General features: G+C 39.1%; 1 protein-coding gene across 2 annotated transcripts in view; it reads right to left on the bottom strand.

Annotated features, from left to right (window-relative positions):
- The window catches only part of CYP2J93 (cytochrome P450 family 2 subfamily J member 93), a 30,419-nt gene extending 21,047 nt beyond the window's left edge, over positions 1-9,372 (bottom strand). Inside the window, exon 1 of one of the 2 annotated variants that reach the window (XM_084964906.1) lies at positions 8,955-9,372. Coding sequence is in view for 1 of the 2 variants with exons in the window: in XM_003127961.7 (XP_003128009.6) it covers positions 9,068-9,277 (210 nt within the window). In the remaining variant the exon portion in view is untranslated. The remainder of the gene's footprint in view (positions 1-8,954) is intronic. The other variant, XM_003127961.7, reaches the window with a different exon arrangement.
- Between the last annotated feature and the right edge of the window lie 4,693 nt (positions 9,373-14,065).

Genomic DNA, 14,065 nt, shown 5'->3' with positions numbered 1-14,065 from the left:
CATACTTTGGTCTGATGGGACTATTTCTACCTGTTTCCATATCTCCTCCTCTCAACTAGACTTGGGATGAATCCACTACAGGACACAGACACCTCTGATAAACAGTCATTCATACACACAGCTTGGACAGGAGTCAATGGGCAGCATTCAGTGTCTTCCCTGATCTGTTTATTCAAAAGAGGAATCTAAGCAGACCTTCCTCTTCCTCCAATCTGCAGGGCTGTGTCTTGCTGCCGGCTGTGGTGTCAAACAGAATTGCTCCTTTTCTCCAGTGTCTGTGCCCCCTCCTCCTCAACTGCCATGTACTTTGCTCCCCCATGTCCCCTCAAGTGTCACCCTATCAGCACAATTACCATTGATTTAGTCTCATGCCACTACCCTCCTCCCACATTAAAGACTAAGCGATCCTCTCATGGTCCTTTTGGCCTAGAGTCTTCCATCAGTGTTGGCTCATCTCTAGCATAGTATGTCCTGCCTTATATAGGGCAGAGCTATGGTTCCAACTCAAGTCAGTCAGCCTCTACAGTACATGTCTTTGCTTCTAATAAATGACACCAATGGCTCTGCATAAATCAAGTTTTTTTAAAAAATTTCATTGTGCCAAATGGCTGGATGAACTTCTAAGACTTCACCAAAGGATTTCTTGACTAATTTAAAATATACAATAACGATGCTTTTGGAAGGTCTGAACATCTCAGGTTAGTTTAAATGACTCCTAACTGGCAGGGTACACAACTCAGCATCAGCTTGTCCTTGGAAGGAAGTGAGCACGCCATTAGCATTTACGGAAATGAACTTCTGCACAGTTCCATCTCTGCCAGCCCTCTGCCCATGTATATTTCTAGTCCACGTGAAGTGGATAAACATTTTTATATGATCAATTGTGTGAACATGAGTAGGTCACATGACCTCCTGCAGCACCGGTACCAACAATGGTGATGCCTACCACTTCTTAAATGCTCTGTGCCAGTCACTGTCCCAACTGATTACATGGAGGTAAATGGATGACCCGCAATCATCTCAGAAGACTTTATGAGGCAGAGAATACTCTCAATGCAGGACAACAAACAAGACTTTTAAAAAGAGATAGTGTAAGGGAACAAAAGAGGTTTACATAAGGTGTTCAGGAGGTTTCAAGAGGCTTAAAATCAGAAATGAAAGTAGAAAAATACAGAAAAAAGATTAGCATAGGAGCAATAAAAGGTAAACAAAGGTAGGAGAGAGGAGACAATATGAAGGATAAAAATGATAGTTGTAGGGTTAAGCACTTGGAGCAAAATATGTTGAGAAAAAAATTAAAAATGGGCAGTTAGCAAGACATGAGATTGAACCAAGAAATATAAAGTTGAGGGAGACTGTAATCTAAGTTCTTAAACTCATAAACAATAGAACAGACACCAAATGAAGGAAAGGAGAAAAGGCAGAAGGACCATTTCTTACCCCACTAGCAATTGGTTAGAGGGTCTGTTCTTCCGAATATTCACCAGCACTGAGCAATGTATGTGTGTGTGTGTGTGTGTGTGTGTGTGTGTGTGTGTGTGCGCGCGCAGAGCCGGGTCAGGCACAAGGAGGGATAAGATTCTCACTTTCTCACTCACTAAATTGTATATTAAAATATTGTCTCTATGTGTTTGTAATATATTATAGTTAAAAAGTATTTCTATCCACTAAAGCACATAAAAGACACCTAAGAACTTATGGAATGAAGGTTCATAACAGAGGTTCTCACCCTTTTTTTGAGTCATCAAATCATTTAAAAATCTTGTCTCTGTCATGAATCTGGTCTCCAGGAAAACCCTCTGCCATGGATACAATTATGCTAACATGCAGTTTCAGGGATTCACCAGGGCCCTGGAGCCCATGAACTCCTGTTAAGAATCCTGGTCTCACAAGTAGGTAGGTTTGAGATTATACTAGGTTTCTGAGAAGAGTCTGTGGAAACCAAATTCTGATTCAATCTAATAGGTTTTTATGAAATGCTGGACTTCCCAGGCACCCTCTGACATTGTTAAGTTATATGTGGGGGCCATACACAGATCAATATGCATGGTCTTTTCCTAAAGTGTCAAAAGTCTCTTAGGAGAGGTTGACTACAGAAAAAAACTAACATAGCAAGGATGATATATGTTATAATTTTGGAGCAAGGGGTATGAAGCTATTTAAAGAAGAGATTTATTTCCACATTAGATATGGGAGAAAAATTCTATGAGGAGATGGTATTCAAGCCAATCCTAAATGAAGGTCAAGGTGTCAGCAAAGGACATGTATTATGAAAGCAAAGACTGTAGGCTGTGTGAAGAGCATGTATGAATGCAAAGACAGGAAAATATGAGCTTTTAGGAACAAGTGGGCTCTCCTGTCTGACTGGACTGTAGGTTCATTAAAGAGCACTAACCCTGGGGTAGGTCAAGGTCAGGTGCTGGGGGGTACAGATCCTTAAGTGTAATAAGCTTGAAATATATGGTGCAAACAGATAGGTAATCGGTTCTTATTACCATTCTGTACACTAAATGATTTGATGGGTGAACATAGGAAGCATATAACGGTATCAGAGGCTAGGACAGGCTCCTGGAAAGAAATACCTCTCATTTGAATAGAGAGCTGGGCTGGCAAGGTAATGTGAGCTAGATCAAGGATGCACTGATGTCAAGTGCAGTATTTTGGATCTTCTTTTGCTTGCAATTATAAATCTGAATAGAAGAGGTAAGGTATATGAGTGCTTAAGAACTTAGACTTTGTAGCCATACAAATCTATTTGAATCTAGCTCCTGCTTGTTACTTACTATGTTAATTTTTAGTCAAGGTATTTATTTACCTTCCCTGTATCTCAGCTTCCAAATCTACAAAGTGGGGTATATTACCAGTTCCCTTCATTGAGACTATGGTGCTAAGTATCCATAATACTAAAAGTAGTAATAAAAGTGTTTACTTTTATTGATATATTTGGGAGTGTATTTTAGAAAAAGGACTCTGGTAAGATATGGACAAATGAATGGGGGTGGGAAAGTGGCCAAGAGTGGACTGATGGAGCCCATGCAGCTGTCAGGTCAGACAAGTGATGCCTGGTGTACAACCAACGACTGGTTTCCCTTGAGTTTGTTACTCCAAACTTTTGAAGAAAGGGGGAGAATAGCACATATAGAAATAAGCATCAACTAATGTGCCAGGCACCCTGGCAGTAAACTCATATTCATGAACTTATTTGATTCTTATAGCAAACCTATAATGTCTTCCCTCCTTTCAGAAAAAGAGGGAGAGAGATTTAGCCCAGCTTGTGGGCATAAAGTAGGGCTCTTTCTAACTATCTCTGCATGTTTCATCCTGCAATGAAAGCATGAAGCTATTGCCTCTCTCTTCTTCTGGGCGACAGAGCTCCCTACAGACCAGCTGGCCACATGATTCCCAATTAGAAATCATATTTCACAGCTTTTCCAGGTGTAGCTAAAAGGATGTGAGTAGTGGTGATTTGTACACCTCCTGGGTCAGTCTTTAAAGGAATGTTGTTTCTCACCACCTCCCACTTCCCCCTTTTCACACATGGCAGTGTCGCAGGACCAGAGCAACGACATAGGATAAAGTGGAATTTGGGGGTAACTTTCTGGTACAACTTAGCCTTGTTATTCTGGACATCTTACCTATATCTTAACTGACTTGTAAAAGAGAAATAACTTTCAATCTTTTTTATATCACTATATGCTGGGGTTTTTGTGTTATAAGCAACACAATGCTTATCCTCACTAATCTATTTATCCACTTTATCCACCATTTCCCCATCTTAGTCCAACAAAATTTTGTGTTCATTATATAAATGCTCCTATAATAAGCCAAGGAGCTATGGTAGAGGAAGGTTAGAAAATGAGGGGAAACATGAGAAGGGTTCCCACCATCCCATACAGACAGATCAGTTTCCTCATTGCCCTCTCACTGTGTTTTAGATCATGCCATTTTCCTACATTTAAAAACCTCCTCCTTGGGGGAAAAAATGTAATTGTAATGTATACATGTAAGGATAACCTGACCCCCTTGATGTACAGTGGGAAAATAAAAAAAATTATAAAAAAAAATAAAAAAATAAAAACCTCCTGTCCTTGTCCATGACTTTCTCTTCTGTGGAAGGGTTCATTTGTGCCGTACATTAGGTTCCAGATATAAGTGATATCATATGGTATTTGTCTTTCTTACAATTAAAAAAAATAAACAAAACAATTAAAAAAAATTCAGTGGCATTCCAGTACAAAAATAAATAAATAGTTAAAAAAAAAAAAAAAAAAAAGCTCTGTCCCCTTTACTCCATGGAGCCACAGGCCTACCATTCCTCTCAGGTTCTGCCCAATTTATCTCAACATTCTACAGAGGTTATCCTCAGGGTTTCCCATCCCAGTGATCCCACCTAATGTCAAAGGTTACCAAAGGTTATACCACACATTTCATCACACTGTCTTGTACTGTGCCTGCCACATAAATGTCTGTTGAGAAATGAACCCCTGAATAAATCAATTATGCTCTGACTACATCATGAAAAATCAGGGCATGTAAGTAGAAACTAAAGTGTGGGAGTCAAATGGTGCTGGATTAAAATCCTAGTTTGGATATTTTCCCTTCTGAATAACTTTAACAAATCACTTGACAGTTTTCAATCAGTTTCCTCAGTGTTAAAATGGAAACATTTAACTTATGTGTTTATTGTGAAGATTAAATGAAAACGTATGTATAAATCCAGATACAGGACCTAGCATTTAGTTGGTACCTAACGCCTCTAAATTGTTGGAATGTAAATTTCATTATAACTAAATCACACCATTTAACTCCCTTTGTTTCGCAACCAAAAATATTTAAATGCAAACCTATATAAAATAAAATCTAGCAGCTCCGGGTGAAAAATCTTGAGGCCGGGGATAAGACCCTATCACATTTCATCCTGGGCCAATTTTATGCATTAGGCAAATGATTTAGCTTCTCTAGTCATTCCTCTCTTCGTTGTAAAACAAAAGTACGATCAAACCCCTTATTCCAGAGAAAAGTGAGTAAAAACATCCCATTTTACTCTTCCTACTAGTCATGATACTAAGTGGCACAGACAACAAGAATTCCAATAAAATCCCGCTTTCTCTAGCCAAAGGACTAGAAAAAGAGAGGCCTACCAGGAAAAAAACCTTTCAGTCCTTCTACCTTCCTGTTCTGGAGGCCAATCCATGAAAAAAACTGTGACTCTTCCCCACCTTAATGGGTGCCTACAGCACTGGAGAGCATGCGTGGACACCTGTCTTCACCTGACCTCTGCAACTGCACGGTGGTCTCCCTCCTCTGTTGACTCTGAGAGCTGAAGGGTGACTATCACCCTTGAATACAAGAGACCCTTGGGGATGTCAGTGGACAAAATTCTGATTTCTACCCCTCTTTAGAAATAAGAGGTTACCCCTTCCTCATGGAGCATATATAGGTAGAAAGGAGACTTCCGTCTTTCCTGCAGTGAGGAAGAGGCTATGCTATTCGGAGTGGCCCTGGTCTTTTGTCCCGATTCTCATTCTCTCCAGCCTGCACTGATGGGAATGTGGGGTGGAGTCCTATGAGGATGGACAGCACATAAGTCAGGTAGACCAGAACAGAACTGCAGAAGATTTATAACCCGAATTGATATTCGAACCACAATGACAAAACTAAGCATTCTGAAAATAAGCATGTTGATTATTTCCTAAAATGGAAAATTTATACAGATTACAAAGTCATCCAAAAAATACACAAAATGTCCACAGTATAGTCCAAAAGTACTTACATTGCCAGGAACCAGAAAATCTCAACCCAAATGAGTTAAAACAAATACTGAGAGGACAGACATATTGGAATAAGAGAATAAAGATTTTAAAGCTTCACAAATAGGAAATGTTTTAATGTTTCAAGAAACAAACACACTCAAACATTTGAGAATTAGAAAATCTTAAAGTAAAAGAAAGTATACATATGAAAAAAAGAGAAATTTTAGAACTGAAAAATACAATAATGTAAAAAAATCCTCCATAGAACATCTCCATGGCAGAGTGGTTATGACGAAAGAATCAGAGAAATCGAAGACAGGACTGGGAAGTATCCAAACAGAGCAACCCAGAGCAAGTAGGCTGAGTAAAGAACAAAAACTGAGCCTCAGGTTCCTATGTTAGAATAACAAAACACTTAGGCCATCAGTGCCCAAGAGTACCAGAAGGAAAAATAAATGTGGACTTGAAAAAATATTTAAAGAGACAATGGCTGAAAAATTCTATTTGCTAACAGAAAAAGTTACATATCAAAGAAGTTGTGAGTGAACCCAGAAAATCCAAATAATTCAACACTAAGACTTCTCAGAATCAAACCACTGAAACCTAAAGACAAAGAAAATTTCTTTAAAGCATGCAGAAGAAAAGAACTCATTATTTATGGGGAACTTCAATTCAAATTATAGCATATTTCTCATCAGAAACTAAGGAGGCCAGAAAGAAGTATTGCAACACTTTACAGTGTTCAATAAAAGAAACTGTTAACCTAGAATTCTATATCTAGTGACAATACACTTCAGAAATGAAGGTGATATAAACCCATTCTTTTATTTTATTTTTTATTTTTGTCTTTTTAGGCTGTACCCATGGCATATGGAGGTTCCCAGGCTAGGGGTCAAATCAGACCTATAGCTGCTGGCCTATATCAGAGACATGGAAACATGGGATCCCAGCCACGTCTGTGACCTATACCACAGCTCATGGCAGCACTGTATCTTTAACCCACTGAGTGAGGCCAGGGATTGAACCTGCGTCCTCATGGATGCCAGTCAGGTTCATTAACCACTGAGCCATGATGGGAACTCCTAATACATTCCTAAATGAAGAAGAGCTAAGAGAATTTTTGACAGCAGACCAGATCTGAAAGAATGGCTGAAGAAAGTTCTTTAGTAATTGCAACTGAAAGGGCACATAAAGGAGTAAATATAGCAGACTATTCTTTTCCTTTGAATTTTAAAATCATGTAAAGAAAAATTATAATACTGTCTGCAGTTCTCAATGTATGTAGAAATAAAATTCAAGAAACTTACAAAGTAAGGAAGGTAGGGACCTAAACAGTACTAAGTTTTAACAGTCACAGTGGTAAAACTACTGCTATAAGCTGTGTATATGTATTACTACTGCAGTAAGCTATGTATGCATAGCATGTAATCTATACAGCAAGCACTGAAAATACAATCCAAAGAAATGTACTCAAAATAGCATAGATACACTGAAATGAAACTCTGAAACAATGTTCAAGTAACCCATAGAAAGACAGAAAATGAGAAACAAAGGGATATAAAAAAGTGAAAAATAGAAAATTAATAGTAAAATGGTAGACTTAAGTGTTAACATATCAATAATTATAGTAAACATAAATGATAAAAATTCACCAATGAAAAGAGAGAAATTGGCAGAATTTAAAAAAAAGACCCAATTATATGCTATCTACAAGAAACTCATTTCAAACGTAACCATATAAGTAAGTTAAAGTCAAAGAATAGAGAAGCATACAGTCTGCCAATACGAATCAAAAGACAGCTGGCATATAATATAATATATCAGATAAAGTATAATTCAGGTAAAGAACATCATCAGAGATAAAGACACACATCGTTAATAATTAGAGCCAATTTACCAAGATGACGTACTAATTTGAATGTGTATGTACCAAATAAAAGAGCTGCCAAATACTTAAAGGGGCACTAACAGAACTGACTAGAGACATAGACAAAATGTTTATTATTGTTGGAGACTTCAATATGCCTCTTTCAGTAATTGTTTAGGATACAGAAGACCTAAACAAGACAATTATCTAGTAAGATCTCACTGACATACAGTATAGAACCCTCCACAAACAGCATCCCCATCTTCTCAAGTATGTATGGGGCGGTACCTTGGTCATAAAACCAACCTTTAAATATTTTTTTTAAAATTGAAATTATACAAAGTACATCCTCTTACTACAATCAACTCAATCTGGAAATCATTATCAGAAAGTGAGGAGGAAAATCTCCCAATACTCGGAAATTAAAGAACACCTATTTTAGACAACAGTAGAGATTTCAGAGCCAGCTTTAAAATTCTATAGACTAATCTTGTCACTGAGTGGTATCAATTGGGTGTTTCTCCTAGAATGTGAAAAATCCTTCTCCAACTTGAGTTTATATCATGGACTTTTTTTCAAAGTGTTCCAGGCATTTTTAGGGAAAGGGGAACTACGATTTGTTGAGCACGCACTATAAGCTATATTAATATCGAAGGTTCAGTGTTTTACTTAATCTTCACAACAACCTATCCCCGTGTAGTCTGTTAACTAGGTAGGTACCTGTGCTGAGAAGCAGGGAAGCAGCTGAAGGGTCCTGAGAAAGCCTTGGATGTTGGAAGGAATTTTACGGAGCGCAGAGTGGCCACAGTGAGGAAGCCCTGATGGGAGATGATTATAAAGAAGTAAAAAGAGGCTACAAGAAGGGTTCCAAGTGGTTCCCTACCCAGTATGAACTTTGGGAAGAAGCAGGAAGCACTAAGAAAGTCGAAGCAGAGGAATGACATTGAAAAATGACCACTTTAGTGAGAGTGGATTGCAGCGCAAGGAGGCCGAAGGTCAGGGGCTCAGTCCTTGTGGTGATGGGAGCAATTCAGCTGAAAAGTCGTTGTAATTTAGGTATAAATAACACCATTTTATACTTGGGAAATGGAGCCTCCGAGAAGGAAAGTTAAAAACAATTCTTATTTCTGCCCAAGAACAGTATTAAAAAGACAAATTAATCATAAATGGAATATACCAATAACATGTAATAAGACACAATTAAATGACTTAAAGAACATATCGCCTCTGGCACACTTAAGTAGTAAACAGTTAACAATATTTCACCCCTAAAAAGGGCAGATGGAATCATGCCAGTTGACAGTAAGGAGAGCCAGGCTCAAAGCCTGGTGTACCTGGATTTCTGCTTTAGCGTCAGAGCTTCCATCCTCCCGCCCTCGGTACCCGGAACGGCCCTTGTCTTTAAGTCGGGGTCAGGACATGGCCAGGCACCTTCTCCCGTTCCTACCCGCTGAAGTGACAGGTGTCCCTTGTCTAAGTCCAGATGGAAGAGGTTGCCTATGAAGGGAAGCCGCGGGGGCCCAGGCGGGTAGTTCTTTGGGCGCCGCTTTTTGAGGAAATCAGCAAAGAAGAGAAAGGCGACGGCGCCCAGCAGGATAGTGCTGGGACGGAGCGCCGTCCAGAGAGCCTCAGGCAGGGAGCCCAAGGCCAGCGGCATGGCTGCTAGCCTCCAGCTCTTCGGAGATCTGAGGCCCAGGTGGTCCAGTCCGGTCTGGGGCCTCGGCCTCCAGCTCCCAGCCCCGCCCACCTTTCCAGCACCTCCCCCCATGCCCAGCTCACGCCGCCTCTGCCCCCCTCCCTCTTTGCGCCCCATGCCCCGCCCTGCCCTTTTCAGGCCTCCAGCTCTCAGCTCCGCCTTTCCTCTTCCTGGTGGTTGCTTCTCCGCCTCACCCCTGAACCCTTCTCGCACTTTTTGCCCTTTCAACCTCCACTGGCCCCTCCCTTGCCTTGCTCGGGTCCCTGCCACAACCCTGACAGCCTGTCGCCTCCTGGCTCTTCCCCAAGCCCTGTCCCCAGCACCTCCCTGCAACCAACCCTTCTCCTCCAGGCCCTCTCTTTTCCCTCGCACCCCACCCAACTTGCCTTCTGCTCCCCGGGAGAACATGCTTGGATCTTGGAAAAGACCTGCCAAGAAGTGTTTTTATTTGCTATTTAGAGAGCCTTACGTTCTCTGAAACCACTGGGACTCTAAGGTTTATGGTTACCTTGCATCTCAGCACCGCAGACACCTGAGCTTTGTGTTTTTCAGTCATCCTCTCACCTAAGGATTGAACCAGGCCTGGTGAACAACCAGGACAACAGCAGCACCTGACATTTCTTGGGCACTTACTATGTGCCAGGCACCACTGCCTCCTCTTTATACAAATTGTTTCATATGATAAATTTATGCAAAGCCATTCTTGTTCCATCTAGCAGTTAAGGAAAGGTATAAATTTTCTCCAACAAAATGTGAAGGGATTTGTTGCTAGTAGACCTGACTTACAAGAAATGTTAAAGTTATTTAGAAAGAAGGAAAAAGATATAGATCAGAAATGCAGATATAAATAAGGAAAGAAGGAACAGTAGAGAAAAAAAATTAAAGAAATATTTTATTTTCCCTAGTTGATCTGATAGATAACAATTTGTTAAAAAAATAGTGATTTGTATTCACTGATTATAGATAAGTGATATGAATGTTGGAAGGGGCAGACTGAGGGAATTAAGAAAGTTATAAGTTACTTGTACTGCAGTGAAGCAGTTTAGTGCTGTTTTAAAGTGGATTTGAATCATTTGGAAATGTATGTTTTGAACTTTAAGGCAACCATTTAAGTTATAAAAAGAATTAGAATTGATATGCTAAGAGAGAAAGTGAAAATGAAATTGTATAAATACCCAATTGAAACCAGAGGAGACAGAAAAAGAGTGAAAGACAAAAAAAGAAAAAAAAAATCAAGAGGAATGAATAGAAAACAGTAACGAATATGGTAGATATTCTTTTGTATCAATATCCACTTTAAACATTAATGGTTTAAACAGACTAATAAAAAGACAGTCTGCCAGAGTGAATTAAAAAACCAAAACTCCTTGCAGATTGTCTGTGGCTAACATATAGAAACAAAACTGATTTTTGTATGTTGATTTTGTATCCTTCAACTTTACCAAATTCATTTATTTGCTCTAATGAGCTTTTTATGTATGTGTGGAATCTTTAGGGTTTTCTACATATAAGATAATGTCATCCACAAAAAGTTTTAGCTCAGCACCAAAAAGAACAAAATACTTAGAAGTAAATTCAACCAAGAAGGCAAAACTTTTACATCGATAACTGTAAAATATTGTTGAACAAAGTTAAAGAATACACAAATAAATGTACAGTTATTCCACATTCATGAACTGAAAGTATTATTTGTGTCCATGTAAGTCAGTGCAATTCGTAGCAAAATCCTAAGACATTTTTTACAGAAATAGAAAATATAATCTTAAAATTCATATGGCCTCACAAAGGACCCTGAATAGCCAAAACAACCTTGAGAAAGAAGAGCAAAGCTGGAGGCTTCACACTTTCTTCCGTGTGTTGTCTAAATTTTTGATACTTTAGAGAAGTGGAATCATTTAACATTTGTCCTTCTGTGGCTGGCTTTTATCACTTAGTTTAAGGTCCTCAATGCTCCTGTATGTTGTACCATATGACAGGGATTTCCTTCTTATTTGTGGCTTAAGAATATTTCATTGTATATATATATGGTCCACATTGTATATATATATGGTCCACATTTTCCTTGTCCATTCATCCATTATGGACATTTCGTTTGTTTCCACCTTTTGGCTAGTATAAATAATGCTGCAATGAACATGGAAATGAAAATTTCTTTTCAAGACTTTTTTTTAAGGCCACACCTGAGACATATGGAAGTTCCCAGGCTAGGGGCTGAATCAGAGCAGCAGCTGCCAGGCTACACCACTGCAGCTTATGGCAATGCCAGATCCTTAACCCACTGAGTGAGTCTAGGGATTGATCCCACCTCAGGGACACTCTGTTGGGTTCTTAACCCACTGAGAAACAGCAAGAACTCCTCTCTTCAAGATTCTGATTTCAGTTCTTTTGGATAAATACCCAGTAGTGGGATTGCTGGATCTTATGGTAGTTCTATTCCAGTTTTTTGAAGAACCTTCACACAGTTTTCCATAGGGGCTGCCCTGTTTTACATTCCCACCAACAGTGTACAAAGTGTTTCAATTTCTCCACGCTGTTGGTTGCCAGGGGTCGGAGAAAGGAGAAAATGGGAAAACTTCTGTTCATGGGTAGAGAGTTCCAGTCATGCAAGATGGAAAATTTCTAGAGATCTTTGTACCAAACTGTGTTTAGAATTAACACTATACTCTACAGTTAAAAACTACATAAAGCAGGTAGTTTTCATGTTATTTGTTGTGTTTTTTCAACCACATACACAAAAAAAGATCCAACTATATGGTATCTATGAGAGACCCACTAAATATTAAGACCTAGATATCTTGAAATTAAAGGGATGGAGGAAGGAATTCCATGCTAACACCAATTAAAAAGAAGCTGGGGAGTTCCCGTCGTGGCGCAGTGGTTAACGAATCCGACTAGGAGCCATGGGGTTGTGGGTTCAGTCCCTGCCCTTGCTCAGTGGGTTAACGATCCGGCGTTGCCGTGAGCTGTGGTGTAGGTTGCAGACGCGGCTCGGATCCCGCGTTGCTGTGGCTCTGGTGTAGGCCAGTGGCTACAGCTCCAATTCCACCCCTACCCTGGGAACCTCCATATGCCGTGAGAGCGGCCCAAAGAAATAGCAAAAAAAAAAAAAAAAAAAAAAAAGCTGGAGTAGTTATGTTAATTGTTGACATCAGACCAAGGACTAGTTCCTTCAAAGACACAATGTGTGGTATATATATGCAATGGAATACTCAGCCATAAAAAGGGAACAAATAATGCCATTTGCAGTAACATGTGTGCAACTAGAGATTCTCATACTAAGACAAGTAAGTCAGAAAAAAAGACAAATACCATATGCAATCACTAATATATGGAATCTAAAATATGGCACACATGAACCTCTCTACAAAACAGAAGCAGACTCAGACATGGAGAACAGACTCGTGGTTGCCAAGGCGGGTGGGATGGATGGAGAGTTTGGGGTTAGTCGATGTAAACTTACATTTAGAATGGATAAGCAATGAGGTCCCACTGTATAGCACATGGAAATATATCCAATCACTTGTGATAGGACATGACAGAAGATAATATGAGGGAAAAAATATGTATGACTGGGTCAATTTGTTGTACAGCAGAAATTGACAATAGTGTAAATCAACTATAATAAAAATTTTTTAAAAACCCCAAATTTGTGGATGCAGTGAAATCAAGTCTTTCAGGAAAATTTATAGCATTAAATGCATATATTAGAAAAGAAGAAAGTTCTAAAATAAACAGTGTAAGCTTATATCTCAGGAAACTACAAAAATAAAAAGATTAAATTCAAAGAAACGACAAGGACATAAATAATAAAAGTTAGAGCAGCAATCAATGAAATTGAAAATAGGAAAACAATAGACAAAAGTAATAAAACCAAAATCTGTTTTTTTGAAAAGGTAAAAAGAAGCTGGTAAATGTCTGACCAAGTTAACTAAGGAAAAAAGAGATAAATGTAAATTACTATCATAAATGAACAAGGGGTAATCACCTCTCATCTCACAGACATTAAAATATAATAAAGGAATCCCACTCTTGGGCATCTATCCAGACAAAGCTCTACTTAAAAGAGACACATGCACCTGCATGTTCATTGCAGCCCTATTCACAATAGCCAGGACATGGAAACAATCCAAATGTCCATCGACAGATGATTGGATTCAGAAGAGGTGGTATATATACACAATGGAATACTACTCAGCCATAAAAAAGGATGACATCATGCCATTTGCAGCAACATGGATGGAACTAGAGAATCTCATACTGAGTGAAATGAGCCAGAAAGACAAAGACAAATACCATATGATATCACTTATAACTGGAATCTAATATCCAGCACAAATGAACATCTCCTCAGAAAAGAAAATCATGGACTTGGAGAAGAGACTTGTGGTTGCCTGATGGGAGGGGGAGGGAGTGGGAGGGATCGGGAGCTTGGGCTTATCAGACACAACCTAGAATAGATTTATAAGGAGATCCTGCTGAATAGCATTGAGAACTATGTCTAGATACTCATGTCGCAACAGAAGAAAGGGTGGGGGAAAAAACTGTAACTGCAATGTATACATCTAAGGATGACCTGACCCCCTTGCTGTACAGTGGGAAAATAATAAAAAAAATATAATAAAGGAATATTACGATCAACTCTATGCCCACACATTTGTTAACTAGATGAAATGGACTAGTTCCTTCAAAGACACAATCTTTAAAAACTCACACAAGGAAAAACTATTATCTCAATAAGCCTGAATCTAT

Source organism: Sus scrofa, chromosome 6, assembly GCF_054392235.1.
Source record: "Sus scrofa isolate SSC_HxYL_T2T_F1_AM1 chromosome 6, Sscrofa_HxYL_maternal_Yorkshire_Landrace_v2.0, whole genome shotgun sequence".
In the NCBI taxonomy this organism is placed as follows: Eukaryota; Metazoa; Chordata; class Mammalia; order Artiodactyla; family Suidae; genus Sus; species Sus scrofa.
This window is presented reverse-complemented; position numbering and strand designations above follow the sequence as displayed.